Raw genomic sequence first — 22,469 nt, forward strand, 5'->3', positions numbered from 1 at the left:
CCTCACCCTGTCATCTGCATGCAGCAAGCCTCCTTTCAGCTTGCTGAAGTATTTGTCGGTGTAAGACACGGCATCACGGGCCCGGTGTAACAAGAAGTCCCAGGTACAACGCTTCCTCTCCTCTCTGATCTCATTCAGGTTAGCATTCAGAGCAAAATACCACCATTCTCGGCAGCTGAGATGTTTCATAACAATGTTAATCACTTCTTACACAAAGAACATCAAGTAACAGATTCTCAACTCAGACATCAATAATAATATATTACTCGATTGGTTTGAATTACCCATATCAGTGCTGTGCACTGACAGATAATTAACTGGTGACTACAAGGTAAAGACTATGTTAAGATAATTAGCAAGGATTTGGATACTACAGATTTTAAATGGCATACTTCAGAAAAGACATGGAAATACACAGGATCTTTAAAATTTTTAAAATACTGGACCAGTCAAGTCTATCACTGCAACAGGAAAAGATTCGTTTTTGCTACGGAAGTCCTAAGGTGTACTACATAAATGTTACCCAAAGAGCACGGGAGCACGGACGTAGGGAAGTAGGTTCAGAGATCACTACAAAGTACTTCCCACACGGTCGGACCCCACCGGAGCAACACCAGTCTACTTGCTAAGTGAGACCGAGAGGGCCTTAATGCACTGCGCTCCATCTGCGAGCAGACCCACAACACCAACCAAATATACAGTAAGAACATCAACGCAGGTCAACCACAGAAATGACAGTTTAAAGGCCAGTAAAATCAACCGTATTTTAGCTCCAGCCAGTGCCAGGGACAGTAAGACCCACTTCTGATCCACGGACAAGGACAGTCACCCTCCACAATGCATCTCAGAGGCACAGGTCGCTTGCAAGCCCTTACTTCTCAGACATGGCCACTCTGGGCTTCCATCTCCGGAACTTCACCTGCCTCTCCTTTCGTTCCAGCTCCTTGAGGAATCCCATGATTTGCCGGTACTGGAGCTTTTCAGCAGAGGTTAAGAGAGAAAAACTGGGTTAACGCTGACATGTTTCTTTTACTCAGTTAACACCCATCTCTACCGAGGACAATTCGTATTGCACTGAACCAAAATCTACTGCGCAGTGGAGACCACATTCCACATCACGTGGCACTTCTGTCTGACCACGGACAGGGAAGTATTCGTATTTACTGTATGTCCTAGATTCTGCTCAGTGCTTCAAAACCAAATCAAAACTGACCGGACAGCAACCAAGTCCAACCGAGTAACTTGCAGCGGGTGCTACACCCGCCACAGCGTTGGTCTCAAGGGCACTTTCTTTCCCGCTGGGGTGCTATCCCCGTGCTTCCTTCGCCCCAGTTACTGGTCCCACAGGGAGAGTATAAACCACTGGGAGGAAAGAGAGTACCTGAGAGAGTTTCAAGGGGATGGTCTCCAGATGAATATCGCACTCGATCCGGGGACTGTGCCGAGACCTCAGAGGCTCTTTGGAGCAGTTTCTCTTCAAAAGAGCAGACGCGCACACAGGCTCCAGGATGTAGTGATGATCGCGGCTCTCCATGCTCTTGTCCATGGCCTCCTGAGTGTCACAAGAACGTCTGTCATTACAGCAAATGTTTTCAGGATCAAGTTACATGTTGGTATATGACCTAATTTAGCATATTACCTCAGAACCCCAAACCAGGACAAAACTGGGAATCTAAAGCTCTCTACCATTTTTAAAATCTTATCTATATTTCTTATTAGGTAAAACATTCACGTGGTTCAAAATTGAAAGGCAAAAAAAGGTGAAGTATCGCCTTCTGACTCCCATCCTCCAGTGACGCAATTATTCTCCCTAGAGGCAACCAATCATACCAGTTTCTTCTGTATCGCCCCAGAGGCATTCTACATATGTTCAGACAGAGCCATGATTTTGGTTTTTTTTAACCATTCTCACACAAATGGTATGTACACTGCCTTACCTTGGTTCTTTAAACTTAATACTAAATCTTAGAGACTATTCCATATTCATCATAAAGATCTTTGTTCTTATTTTTTATAACTGCATACAGTTCTACTGTGTGGATGTACAGTATTTATTTAATCGAATTAGCAAAACAAAACAGTTCTGTACAACAGCATGCAAGCCAAAGAAAATCTTTGTGACGGGGAAAAAAATGAGTCCTTTTTCTGCATTCTACTTGAACCACCTATAATTTCTTTACCAAAAGATTAAACTCAAAATTTTTTATCCTTCACAAACAGTAATACTTTATGTCCCGTGAGTTTAATGACTCTCTAAGTATTTCTTAAAGGAATACCACACCAAAGGGGAAGTTTCAATATACATAGAATAAGAAAGCTCTTCTTTAAGAGTCAGAGCTGGTGCTTTGTTCATTTAAAATCTGGACGTCAAGTTTGTGACAGCTTAAAAAATACATAACTATAACATGTTACATGTAGCATGGAATACTATGCAGGAGTCAGAAGCAATAAACCAGGAATATAAACAGCAACATTAATCGATCTTAAGAACACAGCCTTAAGTGAAAAAAAGAAAACGAAGAAACCTAGACTGAAATACAATGTGAAACATACACGAAACACTATGCATTGTTCAGAATTACATGCACACCAAGTACCTCAAGCAAACCCACTTGAGAATGGATGCCCGTGGAGGAAGAGGGGCATGGGAATGGCGACCAGAGCCACAGAGAACAGAAACCTGTGTGGCCGTGGCCCCGCACTCTTTACTTCCGTGCTGTGTTACCGTAAAGCCTTCTGCCAGAATCATACCTGTAACTCCACCTGGGGCAAATCCCCCAACAAAGTGCAATCGACATCCCAATAGACGCTAAACTCTGCCACATCTAGTTGCTTTTTCCGCATTAATTTCTGTACCTGAGGTAAAACACAGAAGAAAAAAAAACATGACTCTCTTTTCACAAACTCATTCATTCATTCATTCAACAAACCATTTCTGAGGAGGCATGCTTTGGCACTTTGCAAGGTGCTGGGGATACAAAACTCAATTAAAACACGGTTTTGCTCTTAGAGTGTTCGAAATCCAGCTAACGGGATACAAACACGCGACAGTTTTAACTAAGCAGAGGGAAGCAGAAGAATACAGAAGACGCTATGAGCAAACAATGGAAAATGTCACCGTGTGGATGAACATCAAGAGATGTATACGGTTACGGCACAGGGCAGGGTGGGGGGAAGGATGGGGACATGTGTCAAAGTGTCAGGTCCACCATACAGAAGGCCTGGTGTCTTCAGAGGACGGCAACGACATCTGTGTAACTGGAGCACCATACTCAGTGTGAGGGCAGCACTGGTACACACATTTGGAGTGGGGAGTTAAGTGCTGACAAAAGCAGCTTGGAATGCGACTAGGTGTGCTGGGTTAAGCAGTTTCCCTCCCTCCAGAAATTCATGTCCTCCTAGAACCTGTGAAGGGGACGTTACTGGAAATAGGGTCTTTACAAGATGTAATCAAATTAAAACGAGGTCATACGGGATGCGGGTGGGCCCTAAGCTAATGACTGGGGTCCTTCTGAGAAGAGAAGGCAGACCCCAGGGGAGAAGGCCATGGGAAGATGGAGGCAGAGACGGAAGGGTTGCATCCACGAGCTAAGGAACGTGAAGGCAACCACCAGAAGCAAGAGGGGGCGGTTTCTCCCTCAGAGCCTCCAGGTGAAACCAACCCTACAAACACCCTGATTCTGGACTTCAGGCCTCCAGAATGAAAGGGAATAAATTTCTGTCGTCTTAAGCTATTGCGTTTGAGGTAATTGGTTAAGGCAGCCCTAAAAAGCGAACACACTAGGAAAGGAAGTTTATGGCGCACTAAGGAGTTTGAACTTGATACTTTCAGAGACATGGAGCCGCTGAGGGTTGTGGTATAGGAATGCCACCAGGGTCAGGGGTGGGTTTGAGAAACAGGACTCTGGCAACACTGCAAAGTGGAGCTTCCCTCCTCGGTGTGCTAGAGAAAAAGACTCGTGAGTGTGTCAGGAAATGGGCAAGTTTATAGGCTCAATTTACATTTAGAAAGACCTGGCTAAGAACCACCAGTCCCCAGCAGCCGCATGCACTTGCCCCAGCATGCTGGCCAGATGATATCTGTTTTCTGTGTGTAACGTGATATGGAAGAGACTGGGAAGCACTGGTTTAGAAAGAATCGAGGGCATGGGATGGAAGCAAGGAAGTCATGGAACAGGTTGCTTTATGAGCCCGGGCTAAAGCTTAGAGGGTCCTGAAGTAAGGCAGTCACAGTGAGGATGACAGGAAGAGACACATTTGAGACACTCTGCAAGGAAAACCGGCAGGATGCTGGGAGCAGATGGATACTGAGGGTGAGGAATGAGAAGCAAAGGCTGAGCACAGGCTGGGGAGCTCAGCGCAGTGGCTAAGAACACACGCTCCGGAGCAGGGGCGGCGAACTTTTTCTGACAAGGGCCAGACAGAACATACGAAGGCTTCATGGACCGTATAGTGTCCGCTGTAACTACTCGACTCTACCCACTAGAGCACAAAGCAGCCTTGAACAATATGTAAATGATGGGTGTGGCCGTGATCCAGTCATTTCTTACGGACAAAAACGGGCAGTGGGGCGGCGGAGGGGGCTTTGCTCACAGTCCAGTTTGCAAACCCCCACTCTGTAGCTGGTCCATGTGGGTTCGAGACCTGGTTCTGCCACTCCATCACTCTGCACCTTAGCGTGCTTAGCTGTATGTAATATGAGGCTAACGGGGGTGGTGAAAAGTACTCGAGAATTCAATGCAAAGCACTAAGTACCTGGCACAGAAAAGGGCTCAAAAGATGTTAGTTTTGTTTGTTTTAACATTCAGTAACATGTTAGAGAATAAAGGGGAAAAGTTGGTTTCAGGGAAGCAAAATGGACCGGAGGAACATAATGGGATAATTTTGCTTAGACAAGCCTGAACCACCACGGACGTGATCCACAGGTAGTTACAGACCACGAAGGAGAAGGGAGAAAGGAGGTGGAGCATGGGGTTCAGGATGTGTAAGGCATCAACAAATCTTCCCAGGGCACGGCTGACTCTGTGAAACAGAACTAGCTTACCCCAGGAGTACACATAGCACGAGAAGAAAAGCAGAGCTGAAACCCTTTCTGTGACTCAGTTTCTTCGTGCATAAAATGAAAGGGATCCCATCACCATTGAACGTATGAGTGGAAGAACGAAAAGTCAGAGAAAAGTTGCCATTTCCCGATTTCGGCAAATAAATCTGTTGACACAGACAAGAAACATACATTCCCGCCAAAGAACATGGTGCAAAAGAATGCGGCCTCCTCTACAGAACATGAAATGACCAAAGGCAGAGCCCCAAATCTCCAAGAACCAGTGCTTTCTCCCTAGCTCGCAGGCACAGTTCATACTCACAGGCTCATTCACTGCATTCTGCATGGACACATTCTTAATACAGATGCCAAATGCAAAAGGATGGGACGGATTGGTAATACCATCTTCGAAGCGCAAATGGACATCTTGAATTTTTAACTGCAAAGGGGAGAACAAAGGGAAAAGCATTTAGCCATGTACTACAGGTAGAATGCTATAGGCGGACGTCAAAATGCCCTTGAGCGTTTAAGTCAGTCACGGCAGGCAGTTTATACAAACGCTTACAGCACACACAAGTCCAATGCTATGATAATTATAACCACAATCCTGAGAGTTATAATCACAAATGACATGAACGACATTTCTTTGTGATTTGTACTACCTCCAGAAAAGAGCTACAATACTTTCATTAAACCATTTCACAAGACCCCTTTAAAAACCACTAAAGGAAATACTGTGGCTCTAGATAACTGGCCTGCCCCTCTTACGATAGTGTAATCTTGTCTCTGTGTTCCTGCAACTAGACACAGGAACACCAGCAGGACACATATACTTTGTACTTATTTCCCCTGGCCCCTGGAGGTGGGCTAGAGAAAAGGCACTCTGCTTCGGTAAATTAAAAATTGTAACAGAAAGTGAAAAGACAACCCATAGGATGGGAGAAAATATTTGCAAATCATGCATCTGATAAGGGATTAGAATCCAAAATATATACGGAGCTCTTGGGGCACCTGGGTGGCTCAGTCGGTTAAGCGTCTGCCTTCTGCTCAGGTAATGATCCCAGGGTCCTGGAATCGAGTCCCGCATCAGGCTCCTGCTCAGTAGGGTGCCTGCTTCTCCCTCTCCCTCTGCCCCTCCCCGCTGCTTGTGCTCTCTGTCTCAAATAAATAAATCTTTAAAAACCACAACAAAATATATAAGGAGCTCTTTCAACTCAACAATAAAAAACAAATAAACCAGTTTTTTAATGGAAAAGGGATCTGGATAGACATTTCTCCAAAAAAGATATACGAGTGGCCATAAGCATATGGAAAGATGTTCAACATTAGCCATTAAGAAGATGCAGATCAAAACCACAGTGAGGTAGCACCTCGTACCCACCAGCATGGCTATTACCACCAAAGACAACAGCAGGCAAGTGTAGACACACAGTAACAAGTGTTGATGAGGATGTGGAGAAGTTTAAATGTTCCTACATCACTGGTGAAACTGTAAAACGGCACAGCCTCTTTGGAAAACAGTTTGCCAGTTCCTCAAAAAATTAAACACAGAGTTTCCAAATGACTCCAACAATTCCACTCCCAAGTATATACGCAAGAGAACTGAAAACATATATTCACACAAAACCATATATGTGAATGTTTACGCCAGCATTATTCATAACAGGCAAAAAGTGGAAACAACCCAAATGCCCATCAACTGAGAAGCCGATAAACAACATGTAGTATATCCCAAAACCCACAAAACCTCTCGGCATGAACACTCCATTCAACCTCCGCACTGACAGAGGTGACCACATTTAACACGGCTTCTAACAGCGTAAGCCTGCGTCCCTGGGACATTCCAGCCTGGTTCTGAGTTCCTGTCTGGAAAAGCTCAGAGCTGTTTGTTCCAGCCAAAGCCTGACAATAGGTCCCTGACCTCCCTTTCTTAGAGCATTTACCAAAAAGGGCTTACAATCGTGAATCCTTTCTCTGTCCCTATGAGACGTGTATGTATCTCCTATAATCAAGGACTTGAAAGCCATTCCTCTGAAATGTAATCACCAGGAAGGACAGGGCCTGTCTCTCAGTCTCAGTCTCTGCGGGAGCACAGAAGCCCAGCTAACAGATACAGCTGGCCTTATCACATGGACACTGACCCTTTGTCATTTTTCACCTGAGCCCTCCCGCAACAGGATCCCCTGCCTCACTCTCCCTTTAAAAGACCCCGTCACCTCTGTGTATTTTGGAACCGAGCTCTGCTCTTTCCGCTTCTGTCAGCAGTTACGGAATAAAAACTGTTTTCACCGCTTTAACCAACATTCAACTTTGTTGATCTTTGACGGTCCCTATCTCTGACTGAATACATTATTCAGCCATAAAAAGGAATCAAGGACTGGTCCGCGCCACAACATGGACGAACCTTGGAAGCATTATGCTCAGTACAAGAAACCAGACACAAAAGGCCACATGGTGTACGATCACATGGATATGAAATGTCCAAAATACGCAGTTTCCATAAAGAAAGATTAGTGGTGGCATGGGGCTGGAGGGAGAGGAGAAATGGGAGTGGCTACTAAGTGGGTATGGAGTTTCTCTGGGGGCTAATGAAAGTGGTCTGGAATTAGGGAGTGGTAATCCAGGCACTTTGTAAACACACTAAAAAAAACACTAGAGTGTACACATTAAAAGTGTGAACTTCACGGCATGTGAACTAAATCTCAATAAAGCTAATAGTAAAAATAATGATGAATTTTTTCAAATTAATGACAGCTTAAAAAAAAAAACAAACCCTGCCTGAACCAGAATTCAAAGCACTCACCTCAAATGTACCAATCTCTTTGTCAACGTTATGACAGTTATGAAACCAACAAACTCAGACTGCATCTTGGGGGGAAGTAGTATACCTCGAAACCATTTGGCCTGTGGCACCTTGGCATTGCAAGAAAACCCCGGAGGGACCAAGTAGAGGCTCCCTCTTATGGCACTCATAAAAATCGCGTGGACCCTGATCTAGTTTTCGAGGATGAAACAAAATTGTAATTAAAGCAGAAAATGGGGCCAAAAGCCCTGACGCTGTTAACTCCTCAAACCGCCACCAGATCCATCAGTGAGAGATTGAAACACCCCCGTGGGCTGTTCGCAATTCACTATGTAATCAACTAGAAACCATGCACTCAACCTCTCTCACGTTACAGAGAAGAAACCGAGACCAGAGAGGTGAAGTGATTTGCCCTGAAATGATCAGTCATGAAGGTTTAGGTGACCCGGCTTCGAAGGAGGTATATATCCTTTTAGCAAGTAAGAGTCCAACATTCAAAAGCAAAGCAAAATGTGAGTAAAAGGAAAACTCCTACTCATACGAGCTGAAGCAAGAAAAACCTATGTCTTCCCAGAGCTGGAGACTTGCTTTTCCGGTTTCCCTTTGGAACTGCCTAGAAGAGGCCACACCTGAGCCGTCAGCCAAGGCTCTGTACAGCCCGTTTCGGTTTAACCCACGAGAAACAAAGTACTAAGAAGCGCAACACAGGAGTCCCTGTCATGTTCGTACTTTACAAAAGTCAGGAGGACTTACTTCAATATTCTCCACAATTCTCGTAACTACAGAGGCAGTAACTGAATACCAGTAGGACTCCCCCTTCCGCTGGCGTTCATTCTACAAAGGAAAGAGCTGGGGTTAGCCAAATCCAGTGCTCTGCTCAGTTCATCTGTCTCACCGCAGCTGGTCTGGTGGCCGAGCGGGGTGTGCCTTGCCTTCCATCTGTCCTCCAGGGCTTGAAGCAGAGCCTTCTTGCGCTCCCTCTCCAAGAGCTTCTCCTTCTCATCATCGAAATCCTCTAGCTTTTCAGGGGCTCCGATCAAGTGAAGGCTGGAGATGGAGATCACCCAAGGGTCCACGTGGGGGCGATAAAACGGAATCTGAAGAGTTACCTTCCCAATGAAGCCTGGGGAAAGCAAAGTCTTGTCAAGTGCTGATACACGTTGTTACTTCTTACTGTTTTTCTATATTCTTTTAGTTTTCTATAAGAAGCATGAGGACTTTTACAATTTATTTTTTAATCTAAGAAAATAGGCAGCAGGTTCTCGTACATGGGAAACAGAAGTTAGCAGGCTGAGATCTGTAAGAACGAGGCACAATAAAACAAAAGATGGAAAAGCCCAGGGTGGGGGCACCTGGGTGGCTCAGTGGGTTAAGCATCTGCCTCCACTCAGGTCATGATCTCAGGGTCCTGGGATCGAGCCCTGCATTGGGCCCCCTGCTCAGCAGGGAGTCTGCTTCTCTCTCTTTCTTGGCTTGTGCTCTCTGTCACTATCTCTGTCTCTATCTCTGTCGCTATCTCTGTCTCTATCTCTGTCTTTCTCGCTCTCTCAAATAAATAAAATCTTTAAAAAAGAAAAGCCCAGTGTGACTTGACCCTATCAAATGCAACAGCCCTCCTCCGAGAAGTGTCTCTTCCCCAACGGAACTACATCTTAAACTTCCCTGGGGTGTCTTTCTCCCCACAGCACCTGCAGGAGCCCCTGAGCACGAAACTCGTTTCTTGTTGGTTATTCCCGGGCTGGTTGAGAAGCACTTCTTGGGAGTTAACGGACTTACTTACAATATATCCAGTCTTGAACATACCAACTGAAACATGGGTCAGAGTACTACTGTGGCACTCTATCGAGGAAGAATCCTAATTCTTCACGAGAACCCGGACTGACTGGAAACCTGCTAGAACCGTGATTCTGATTTCCCAAGTCCTAACATTTCTAGCCGAGTCTCCTAGGACACAGGTCTTCCTTAAATTCAATTAGTAAGAGGCAAGTCACCACTAAGGAATAATGCATAAGGATATCTGAACTGTCCTAAAGGATCTCTCAAAGATCCACACGGCCCAACTAATATGCTCCCTCTGAAAGAAACACATGTTATCAATTGCTACCCTCTAAGATCTAGAATTCAAGTGGGATTGATCTGTTGAAGGTAAGAGAATATTAACACCAAGTGACCAACTGTGTAATCCAGTAATAAATTAAGAAATGTGGCAACAAATAATGAAAAAACGTTTTAATTTGGATTTTATCTAGCAAAATGAAAGTAAGCTTTTTCTATTTAATAGTTTATATCATAACTGAAACCGAATAGCAATTTTCACTGCAGAGTTTAATAATAATTGGTGTGCAGCTGCAATTCTAACCTAAACTACTCGGGGGAGAGGCATGTTTGATAAGTTAGGTGACAGCAAAATATAACCTCCGTTACATTTCATTTAATTTTTGCAAAACAAGTACAAATAGGGTCATTTTTGCAAAAATATTAGGAAACAACATCAATATCCCCCAAGAGCCTCTCCTAATCCTTTGATATTCAAATAATAATCTTTGGAAGTACCCTCAGTATCATCATTCCTGAGTTTCTTTCAGATTCTAATTCATCAGTGTCTTTGCCTGTGATTCTGGCAGTTCACCCATCACTTGAATTGACTTAAAAAAAGCCTAAATCTTTTGCAAGAAATCTATGCTACTTCACCTAGCAACTGACTTGCATTGTCCCTGCATTTTATTGTAATATAAGTACCCAAAAATGATGGAAAGACTGACATCAACAGGCTATTATTGAATGATGACAATGTCTGAATAGGGACTGATTCTATACACGGTCATTTAACAAGGAATTTTTTTTAAGACTTTAAGTAATCTTTACACCCAACCTGGGGCTCGAACTCATAACCCGGAGATCAAGAGTCACAGGCTCCCCTGACCGAGCCAGCTGGGCACCCCAACAAAGAATATTTTTATTCCAGGACAATTCTTGTTTCCTCACCAAACCTAAGTAACTGCAGAACACCTATCACAACTGCAAACCTCTACTGTGTGTGCTAGGTGCTGTTCCGAGTAATTTTATTTTATTTTTCTCTTTTTTTTTTTTAATGATTTTTTTATTATGTTAGTCACCATACAGTACATCCCTGGTTTCCTATATAAACTGTCTCTCAGTAATACTATGAATCCCCCAAAAATAAGAACCCCCCTGTATCTAGGACAGACATTCTCACACTTCAGGATACCTAAGAATCACCTGTGGTGCTTATTAAACATCCGGGTTCAATGACACTCCCTTGGCGGTTCTGATTCAATGGGTCTGGGAAACACCTGACCTCCCCGCCGCTGCCCCAAGGTCATCCTGATAGAAAAGGCCACACTCGAGGACTGATCTAAACTCCCTATTTCCTATCCTGCCTCTTCCTGCTCAAACAGAGCCAAACTCAAGGGCTTTTGGTTTTCCTGTCCCAAGCACTGGAAGCAGCCGAGTACGACTGCCGCCCTCTCCTGCGGAGTGCCACGCACCGGCTTTGACTTCAAATGGTAATTCCAATTCTTTCAAGGCATCCTTCTTTAAAGGCAAGTTTTCCAACTCAACAGCACCTGAAAAATAAAAACAACAGCATGAAATGTTCACCCAACACAGGCAGCAGGCACCTACTGTGTGCAAATCTTTGAAGGTGAAAGGGAAAGTTTTACAGCTCAGCCCAGCTATAAACAGCCAGGAGCAGCACGGCGCCCAGCCTGCATACTCTGTCTGTACTAGCTTCCTGGCCAGCCCACTCTGACAGCGGAAGCTCACCGGCAGGTGAAGGGTACCAGCAGGGATCTTTTTCTATAATAAGCCAGACAGTACAAGCTTTATGGTATCTGTTGTGTATTCTCTCTGGGGCTTTTTTTTTTTTTTAAGCCTTTAAAAATATAAAAGTCATCTCAGTTTGGATTTGGTCAGCTGGCCAATTTGCAGACCCCTGGTTTGGGTGAATATTCACCAGACGACCATTAACATCTGAGTCACTTGGGAAGAAATGCAGGCTCCAGGGCCCCCTGTGAGACATCTCTGGGACTGAAACACAGAATTTTGAAATTTTTAACGAGCTCCAGAAACCCCCTCCCCAATGGGTCTATTGCACGCAACATCTGAGAGCCCACGAGAGTTAAATAAAGCTGGTCATCAAAAGGAATTCTACTCCCCCTTCTGGAGAGACCAGCTCCGCACGTTCTGCTCCGCATTTACGCGTACAGGCTTAATCACCTGTTCGAAAGCAAAGAACAAACCACTGCCAAAGGGCCTTTTCAGATCCAGCTTTGACAGGACTTAAGCCCAGGGGTACAAGACGTCTCTGAACAGCCAAGGCTCTCTGCCCCGTTCTTGCCCTCACTCTCCCGGCTGTGGAAGTCATGTGTCCACACTGACATACCACTCCCCAGTCTCTAGCAGGCACTGTGCTGGCCACTGGTAATATGAAAAGAGAAGGCACGGTCCCCATCCTAAAGGGTGGAGGAGATAGCCATCATTCTACAAAACTGTTTGCACAACTTAAGGCAATTTCTGAGAACAGGGAGTACAGACAACCACCCAGGAACCACTGGTACAGGAACTCAGAAGAGAGGCAAGCCAGCCATAGACAAACTAATAGAAGAAACAATTACTTTTTCCTTTAAATGACTGTTCAAGACTGTGGGTAATTGGCTTCTAAAGTATTGAAATCTAGCAGCTTGGCAGGTGCAGAGCAAATGCAACCAGCTTACGTTTTAGACTTTTGCAGGAACCTGTGTCCCCACGTGGGTCCCCACATAGCTTAAGACTAACCAAAAGGAGAGGTTAATAGCCCCAGAGGGCCTGGAAACAACTCTAATTCCACATCTGGGGAGTAAATGATCAGAAGGGGGGGGGGGAAACATGAAACACATTCCTCAACAGTTGAAACTGACTTAAAGGGGGAAAGCATATGGTTTCTTCTTTGGAAGAGCATCATTTGCACTTTGAATCATTTGCCCTATTTTTCAATACCCAAATCTGTCACAAAGGCAGACGGCACTAGGTTTCCTTGGCTGCTGTGCACCTTGGGGAAGTGGAAGGAACCGCAGGCAGCCCACGCCAGGAAACATTAACGCTAAAGTGCGGAGAGCGAAAGAGGTGCTCTAGGAAGGAGGAGAAACCAGGGACAGGACGAAGAGAAAGGGCAACCTCCAGCACGTCAGAAACAAAGGAATCGGGCAGAACAGCAGCAGCGGTTGGTCAGCCGGTAGGTGGTTCCGGAGGGAAGGCTTGCTGATTCCCCACCCACTCAAACATGCACCCACACCTGGCCCTGCTGGGAAAGGTCCCTCAAGGGACCCAGAGTAGGTGAGGACTTGATAAATGATAGTGCTCTCCGTCTTTCCCAGCAGATAACGTGCAGGCTTATTCCTGGACGTCTCCTCCCCAAACGCCTCAGCTTAGCCGAGCAAGAAGCGGAGTCCCTAGAACTGGGGTCCGTCTAGAGGCTGGTGGCTTTTCCGTCAGCACTGATGACTGCTGAACTCTCTTCCCGCGGCTCTGCGTCACTGAGAAAGCCAGCCCGAGGTGCAGAGCTGATAGGAACAAAAAGGAGGGCTGAGCCACAAATCTAGATAGGCCTGCAGCCCGCAGTTCAGGCCCCATGACGTGACACCGGCAGCTGCTATCTTCTGGCCCCAAACCATCCTGAGCATGCCCTGCGAGTTCTCTGCTTTCTGCCTGTGCTCACAAGCTTCACTCCACCTGGAATGCAGTGACCCACCCCGCGCTGCCTGCCGAACTCCAGCTGGAACTCTTGCTCGGCTCCCTCCGTGACAGCCTCCCCAGGGTGCTCCCAACAGGGTGAGTGACTCCCCTGCTTCGCACACCCCCCTCCCCGCAGTGTGTCTGCATCTCCAGTGTGCCTGGCATGACTAACAAGTTAACAGGTGTCCGAGGGCAGGGACCCCCGTGGTGGAGTAATAGGAACAGCAATCATCTAGTGAGATCTTCCTAGTGCCGAGCACTTCCTCTCCAGCATCTAAGCCTCGAAACAATGAGTTAACACAATTATCTTCTCCACTCTGAGGGGAGGAAAATTAGGTGCAGAGGTAAGCAATTTGCTTAAAAATCACAGAGCTGGGGCGCCTGGGTGGCTGAGTCAGTGAAGCATCCGCCTTTGGCTCAGGTCATGATCCCGGGGGGCCTGGGACTGGGCCCCGAGTCAGGCTCCTTGCTCAGTGGGGAGCCTGCTTCTCCCTCTCCCTCTGCTGCTCCCCCTGCTTGTGCTCTCTATATATATCAAAAAAATAAATAAAATCTTAAAAAAAAAAAAAAAGAATCACCGAGCTGGTAAGTGGTAGTCCTAGAGTTCGTACCAGGTCTGTCTGATCTCAAGTGGCAAGAGGAGGCTTAAGTAACTTGCTCACGGTCACAAACAGCTGGTAAATGGTGAAACCAGGCTCAGACCCTACGCCTGAGCTCCTGGTATCTACTACTGTCCCCCCTTTCTGTATCAGTCCATAACACAGAGCCGTACCCAAAGCAGGTGCTTAATGGTGTTTGCTGAGAGACGGAACAAATGAAATCATATACAAGTTCTCTCTCTTTCGACAACTTGTATGCTATTTTGCATTTTTATCACTTTTAGTATGTGTGCACAATCCACCCTTGAAGTCCAATCATATGCTGACGATCGTGACAACGGGGGATGATGAGTGACTGAGGGCCCATTATATGCCCAGAATGGTTCTAAGCTCTCTGACCTACATTAATGTGTCTAGTCCTCAAAACCTTACGAGACAGTTAATATTCCCTCCAATTTACAGAAAGGAGGAATTTGAGAATTCATGAAGAATTGGAATAATCTGCCCAAGCTACTGGTAAATGGAGGAAATAGGATTCAAAACCAGTCTGGCTGGGGCGCCTGGATGGCTCAGTCAGTTAAGCCTCTGACTCAGGATTTCGGCTCAGGTCGTGATCTCAGGGTCATGAGATCGAGCCCCAAGTCGGGCTCTGCACTGGTTGTTGAGTCTGCTTAAGATTCTCTCTCCCTGGGGCGCCTGGGTGGCACAGCGGTTAGGCGTCTGCCTTCGTCTCAGGGCGTGATCCCGGCGATACGGGATCGAGCCCCACATTGGGCTCTTCCGCTATGAGCCTGCTTCTTCCTCTCCCACTCCCCCTGCTTGTGTTCCCTCTCTCACTGGCTGTCTCTATCTCTGTTGAATAAATAAAAAAAAAAAAAAAAATTTTTTTAAATAATAAATAAATAAATAAAAATTAAAAAGAAGATTCTCTCTCCCTCTGCACCACCCCCACCCCCACTCGCTCTCTCCTTCCCTAAAACAAAACAAAACAAAACAGTCTGGCTACAAAATTCATACTCTTGACCACTATCTCTGTCTTCTTGGCATCTCCCAAAACATCTCAGACACTAAATATCTGCAGATGGACCGAAATAACATGCTTATTCCTATACAGGACCCTCTGCCCCCAAACACTGCTTTAACTATCACTGCAATGCTCCATGCTCCAACGCCTCCCTAGCCAAGCACTGTGGTGTGCTTTGAATCTTTAGGATGGGGCAGCACGTTAACCTTGGTTATGAAAGAAAAATAATTTTTTTATTCTGCATAGAAAATATTATTTAAACAGGACGAATAGAAAAGCACTTTGAAGAATCAGATACACACAGGTGTCATTGCCAGATACATTCTAAAACAGATGAGAAATCTGTTTAGTATAGAGTCCATGATATATCAGATACCACAAATTTCTATTTATTCATTTCTTCGGCAAACATCCTCTTACCATGCCACTCTTGAAAAGCTAGCTCTTTTATTAACAAGGTTATGGTTTGCGACTCCCTTTCTAGGCCCTGCTACCTGCCCTGTGCAACCTGGTTAGCTTCACAGCGTGTATGAGAACTTCAGTAAGTGACCAAAGAGGTGACCTTGACACTACTCTTGTACTTGGAACACAACCTCTTCCCTGACAGACTGGTCACTTTCACCTTGCACTTAGCAGCTCCCTTCTAAGGACAGGAGGAAAAGGTCAGGACAGAAGTTAGAGATAAAGAAAAAACCTACTTCGTTTCCAATGAAAGGAAGGGAGTGGGAGGGGCGACCAGAGAGCTCCCCACAGCCTACGGCTGCCGCAATCCTTTTACTGGTTTACATGGGTCAGAAAAACCTGGGAACAACACTTTTGGGGACAAGTGAGCCACGGGCACCCTATTCTCCTACTCCACCACAATCTGTACCACCACCACATCTCCACTAACCTGTCCTGGCCCACTTGCCAAAACCCACACCCCCAGGAAGGTGAACTTCCCGCTGTATCTGAGATCGCCTTTCCACTTTCTGGGATGCTACATGCGTGCAGACTGACTATCTCCTTTCTCTAGATTTGTTCAAGCATTCCATTTTCTGTTGAGGAAAGAGAACTTGTATTAAAACAAGGAGGAGGGGGAAAAAAGCAGTTTTCCGATCCTCACACCAATTCCCTGCACTGCATTAAATCACGTATAGGCATTTACCAAGGATAGGCCTGTAAAGGCTAAAGCGTCTCAACCTTTATTCTGTTAAAGACCCCACAGCAACATATTTTAAAGCTTCAACTTGGCATCTATTATGCACCAGCAGGACAGGAGCTTTCAGTGTCATTCTATTTGATCCATTTGAGCCTTACAGCAACCCTGGAGAAGTATATTATCCACTTTTTCTTTTTCTTTAAGATTTTATTTATTTATTTATTTGAGAGAGAGAGTGACAGAGAGAGCATGAGCAGGGGGAGGGAGAGGGAGGGAGAAGCAGGCTCCCCGCTGAGCAGGGAGCCCCATATGGGACTCGATCCCAGGACCCTGGGATCATGACCTGAGCCATCCAGGCGCCCCTTACCCACTTCTTCTAAAGAAACTGAGGCTTGGAATTTCAATGGCTTGTTCACATAACTAATAAGTAACACCAGAGGATTTGAAGCCAAAGCCAATGCCACTGTCACTACATCATGACCACCTCCATTAAGCTTCATAAAGCTAAAAAATTAACTGGGATAAAGTGCAGTCGCCTGCAGTATAGTCTTTTTCTTTTTAATATTTAATAGTTCCCTAAAATCTATAGCAATACAGCTACATACTTAAGTCACCCTGTAATAATAATCAGCGTCATGTGCGAGAACGTATTTCCTTTTACACATGCTTAGTACAAAGCCATCTGGGCATTATGTTTTATTATTCTCAGTACAACAAAATGAATATTAAAAAAATAGATATGTCATCTGCAGTGGCACACTTTACCAAAAAGAGATACGTGTACTCACCTTTCAGAAGCGCAACAGAGAGCTGATCAGTGTTCAGGTTATTGACGTATTTTCCCAGATAGGTATTGAGAACCCAGGCTACAAGACCTTCCAACATGACTATATCCTCAAGACAGGTGTTTAAAAATCATGGATCATTCTTTATTTGTCTCTCTCATGGTCATAGAAGAATCTATGAAAGAAAGAGAAAAAAAGGAAATCAACAGAAAACCAGGTGCTTTTCTAAGCTGATTTCCTACTCTACCTTCCCTAAAGGTGGACGAATGCAAAGCACAGATTTATGAAAAGATGGGGTGACCGGCACTGTAAGACGCCCTGTTAGCAGAGGATCTAACCAACACGTCTACGTTCTGACACAGCTACAAGGCACAGTCACTTGTAAATATGCCAAAACATGCCTACAATTTCAAGTTGTCTGTCCTTTCAATGTAACTGATCATTAAACTGCTTGCCTTTAGTAATTCACCTTGGGACTAGACTGTCCTGGTCAGAGGTTCTCATCCAAGTGTAACTGGGCAATGTCTAGACACATTTTTTATTATCGTGACTGGGGGTTGCTACTGGTGTCTTGTGAGTAGAGACCATGGAGACAGCTAAACGTCCTACAATGCACAGGACAGCTCCCCCACGGCAAAGAATCATCCACCCCAAATGTCAACAGGGCCAAGGTTGAAAAACCCTGCCCTGAAAGAAAGAAAGAAAGAAAGAAAGAAAGAAAGAAAGAAAGAAAGAAAGAAAGAAAGAAAGATCCCGTCCTAGATTAAGGCAAAAATGCCCTAAGAGATTTCAATAAACTTCATATTCTGCAATGATCCTCTTTAAGCCTTCCCTAATTCAATTGTGCAAATTTGTTCATCAAGATCATTCATAAAATAACATAAGTGAAAGGGAGAAGGCAGGGGTTTATCACTGTTCTTAAATGTTCTGGGCCTGCATTACAGGAACCCAGGCACCAGATGATGCTCATACCATGAACTATCTTAGTAATACAAATACAAGAAATCCTCTGGTTCCAGCTACAGTACTTACATTCAGTACTGCTTTACCACTACCTATGAGAAAACTGTGTTTATTAGCATAGCATAAATATACAGGTTACTTTTTAGTATTGCAAAAAGTTAACACGAAGGAACCTGAGACATAAAAATTGAAATGTGTTCTGAAATTGCTCAGCTAGCTAGCAGATCCCAATTAGAACTGTGAGTTCCAGAGCTTGCTCTGAGCCAAGCACATCACACACCAGCCCACCATGCTGGACACTCCAGATTTGCTATGGCATGTGTCCCACTTGGAACCGGCCCTTTCAGGATCCTTTCCAGGCACTCTGCCCCACCTCCAGTGATTCATCTTAGTGCCAGAAGATACACTTATCCCAAATGAAAGGCTACCACCCAACAACGACCCAAAACACAAGGCCCTGTACGAGTTAACTGAAGGTCCAGGAAAGACTGACTTTTATTTGTGAACAGTGTCTTGCACTTCCAGCAAGATTCATTTTTATTTGCCATCCGTGACAGTAAAAATAAACATGTAAATAAATAGCATTTGATGAAATACTGATTTCTTTCCAAAGATTTTTTTCAGCCATATTTTGTGTAAAACTAAGAATTTGCTAGATATTATTGGATACATTCATTTAAAGGAGAGTTTCAAGAACAAATTCTTAAAAATAAGAAATGTTTAACAGTCCGGTAAAAGAAACATTTCTATATTATAACTTCAAACAAGTAAATCTGTGAAAACAAAACGTGAACCTGACTTATTCTAGTATTACTATGTAGGCTCCAAACACACTTAGGCAGGGAGCCAAAACCAGAGTCCTCTTTATTTGAAGTTAATGCCATTGACTTCACCCCTAAAATGCCAACAAACTCTCTGAAGTGCCAACTACAAATGCTCTCCCAATAGAGGGAAACAACTGTCAGTTTGTACAAAAACCCGGTCCTACTCTACTTCCCCTGAAGGTAGAAGAATGCAAAATACAGATTAGGGAAAAGCTGGGGTGAGAAGCACTGTAAATGCCCTGGTCAGTAACTTAAGACTCAAGCCAGAAAGAATCTATTAGCTCAGCTAAGCATCTAACCCAGGCTTGAAGCCACTTCAAGGATTCCCTTAAGGAATCTGGTGTCAGGAAGAGCCGCCAGACTGGCTAGAATCCCAAAGTGTTTACACTCGGGTCCACCATGGCTTCCAGGCAGCCGCCTGGCACTAACTCGAACCTGACCTCCCCTAATCGGTGTGGTAGGTGACACTGGGGATCAGTGCTCAGCTCACGGGAGGGCAGACAGCCGGGCATGACCTTGAGCCAGGCCCCTCCCTCGAGGGGCGGCCAAAGCCGGGAGTAGGAAGGACCGGCAAAGGGACCAGGGCGCTGCTCCCCAAGCCGGCCGGGCCTGAGCGCTGTGGGAGCCGGAGAGCTCAGAGAATAAGAGACCAGAGGGGGCGAGTGCCAGGACCTGGGCCCCACAGGAATGGGACTGCCCTGAAGGTGAGGGTCCCACAGCCCTTCCTCCACTCCGGGGGCTCCAAGGAATGGAGACCCCCACCTCCCAGATAAAGGCCGGAGGAAACGGCGCCTGGCGGCTGGGGTGCCGCACCTGAAACCAGGAATTCAGCTTGGGTGCGATCCCGGGGAGCGGGGGTAAAGACTGGTTTGAGGCCTGATGTCCCCATCCCAGAGCGTGACCCCAGAAGGCTGGTGGGTGGTTAAAACACTCTGGAGAACTGACCAGCGCCCCATTCTCGGGCGTGAGGTGTGGGGTTCGCACACGGGGGCCCCGCACTGAGACCGCGGCTCAGGCGCGGAGACGCGGGCTGACACCGTCTCCAATCCCCGGGCATCAGGCTGCCGGGACCCCGGAACGGGTGCCGGTCCGGCGGGGACTCGGACTCCCAGGACAAGGACGCCGGGGTCCCGAGAAGCCAGGCAATTCCAAGCCTGTCAGTCCCTGGGGTGCCCGCGGGGGCTCGGGGCCGTGGGGAGCGCGGACGCCCCAGGGCCCCCAGGGGAGTTCAGACGGCGGGAGGGCCGGACGCCGGGCTCCCCGGGCTCCCAGCGGCGCGCTCCCCGCGGGCGGGCCCGGGCCCCGGGTCCGAAGCGGAGCCGGAGCGACAGACAACGGGCTCACGGCCCACCTGCAGTCTCCGACCCTGCCCGCCGCCCGGCGCCGCCCAGCCTCGGCCCGTACCTGTCTGTGTCCCGGGCCGCCCGCCTAGCCCGGCACTGCGCGGCGCTTCCTCTCCCGGCTCCTCAATGGCGCTGGCCGGCGGAGCTCCGGCCCGCCCCGACCCGACCAATCGAGCGGGAGACGCGCCGGAGCCTGGCCAGCCGATCGCCGAGTCATCGAGGAGGCGCCCCCTGCCGCCGGGGGCCGCTCGCGGATGCCGCTGCGGGTGCGGGAGAACCTCCAAAGGATCCGCCAGCCTATGCGGCTGGGAGGAGACTGAGTCCCAGCGGAGGGCAGGGCCACCGATTCGTGTGGCTTCGACAGTGTCAGAACCCAGGATTCTTCCTCCATCTGGCCCACCCACAGTGGGTTCCCCACTCAGCAGCCACAGGGGTCTGCTAAAACACAATTCAGACCAAGCCACTTCCTTGCTTAAAACGGCTTCCCCCTTATGCTTGAATGAACCGACACCCAGATCCTCCTGGATTTGATCCATTCCTATTTCTGCCACTCTCTCTGGCTCACTGCCCCCAGCGGCCGTCAGTTCCCACCCCAGGACCCTGTGCTTTTGCCATTCTCTCTACTTAGAATGCTTTTCCCCGAGATACCTGCTGGCCGGTAGAAATATAACACAAGCCACACGTACAAGACACATCGTAATTTTTAATTTACTACTTGGTACATTTTTAAAGAAGAAAAAATGTAAAAACAAATAATGTATTTCATTTAATTCAGTATGTCCAAAATATGATCATCTCAACCTGTAGCCAACAGAAAAAAGAATCAATGAAATATTTTAGGATTCTTTTTATAGTAAGTTTTTGAAATTGAGTGTGTCTTTTACACTTACTGTGCATCTCAATACTAACCAGCCACAGTTCAGGTGCTCCACAGCATTCTGTGGCTGGGGGGCTGCAGAGCAACTTCGGAGAGTCCTACAGTCAATTCTTTCTGGCTTCAAATATTCCACCTCAGAGAGCATTTCCTGCCGTCTTATCTAAAGTTCCCTTCAACCACCACCTGGTTGCATTTTCTTCCCAGACCTTAATGTTACTTGAAATTATCTTATTTGTTTATACTTGCCTTGTCACCTTTCTCCACCCTGAAAGTTCCCTGAAAGCAGCGATTTTATCTTTTTCATTTAAAGGTGCTATACATGAATGAAGGAATAAATGAACAAATGAGCATGTCATCTTGCCTTAGCCCCAGAAGGACAGGAAGAAGACCTCAGGCTCATAAAAAGCCAAAAGATACAGGAGGCACGGTGGCAAGGTTGCAATAGTGTATTTACCATAATAATTACCAGCTCTCATAATGCTAAGCTAATGAAGGAGACTGTGGGCTGAACATTCCTGGCAAGGCCTGAGTTCCTTTGAGGTGGGAACAACCTATCAGAATCTCAGTCCTGGGTCTGTGCAGGGGCTAAGGTTTGGATATAAAACGTCAGACTCCGCGGACGGAAGGCAGAAGGGAAGTAGCCCGTTAGAGCCGAAGGATCTCAGAGTCCAGATCTCCTAGCACAGAAACACCCCAGCCATCCCTGGGGAGTTTATTAAAATGCAGATGCAAGGACACCATTCATTCAACTCGTATTACTGAAAGTCTTTGGGCCCTCACTTTGGAATCTGTGAAGGTACCGGACAGCAATCCTCCTTCTAAATATTTACCTAGGAGAAATGAAGTCACAGGTGCATGCCAAGAACGTACAGGAATGTTCACAGCGGCTTTATTCCTAGCAGTCCAAAACTATTTTGACTGTTAGTGAAATAATGAAAATGTCCATCGATAGAATGGATAAACAGATTGTCGTGTACCCATGCAATGGCACACCAATCAGCAATACAAAAGAACAAACTGTTAATACAAGCACCATCTTGGAGGAACCTCGGAAGTATTAGCTTTGGGTAAAAAGCCAGACCACAAAAGACCACACGTCGAAACCATCCCATTTCTGTGATAGTCCAGAAAAGACCAAACTAGAATGGCACAAGCTGACCAGTGGTTGCTAGGGACCAGGTCTGGAGGGAGGAGACTGGCTAAGGAGGGGCACAAAGGGGCGCCTGGCTGGCTCAGTGTTAGAGCATGTGACTCTTGATCTCAAGGTTGTGAGTTCAAGCCCCATGCTGGGTATAAAGATTACTTGAAAATACTTTTTTTAAATAAAAAATTGGGG

At 46.3% G+C, this 22,469-nt stretch overlaps 1 protein-coding gene across 4 annotated transcripts in view; it reads right to left on the bottom strand.

Annotated features, from left to right (window-relative positions):
* Nucleotides 1-20,433, bottom strand: part of VPS13D (vacuolar protein sorting 13 homolog D) — a 240,245-nt gene extending 219,812 nt beyond the window's left edge. For all 4 annotated transcript variants that reach the window (XM_045777921.2, XM_045777920.2, XM_045777919.2 and 1 more), the window contains exons 1-10: nt 20,318-20,433; nt 17,130-17,301; nt 11,354-11,431; nt 8,777-8,967; nt 8,598-8,678; nt 5,364-5,480; nt 2,752-2,856; nt 1,382-1,552; nt 876-976; nt 7-175 (exon numbers count right to left, since the gene is read on the bottom strand). In XM_045777921.2, coding sequence (XP_045633877.2) covers nt 7-175; nt 876-976; nt 1,382-1,552; nt 2,752-2,856; nt 5,364-5,480; nt 8,598-8,678; nt 8,777-8,967; nt 11,354-11,431; nt 17,130-17,226 — 1,110 coding nt within the window. In that variant the 5' untranslated portion in view covers nt 17,227-17,301; nt 20,318-20,433. The remainder of the gene's footprint in view (nt 1-6; nt 176-875; nt 977-1,381; nt 1,553-2,751; nt 2,857-5,363; nt 5,481-8,597; nt 8,679-8,776; nt 8,968-11,353; nt 11,432-17,129; nt 17,302-20,317) is intronic.
* Nucleotides 20,434-22,469: the final 2,036 nt, after the last annotated feature.

Source organism: Ursus americanus, chromosome 33, assembly GCF_024610735.1.
Source record: "Ursus americanus isolate L20-20 chromosome 33, mUrsAme1.1.p, whole genome shotgun sequence".
Classification (NCBI taxonomy): Eukaryota; Metazoa; Chordata; class Mammalia; order Carnivora; family Ursidae; genus Ursus; species Ursus americanus.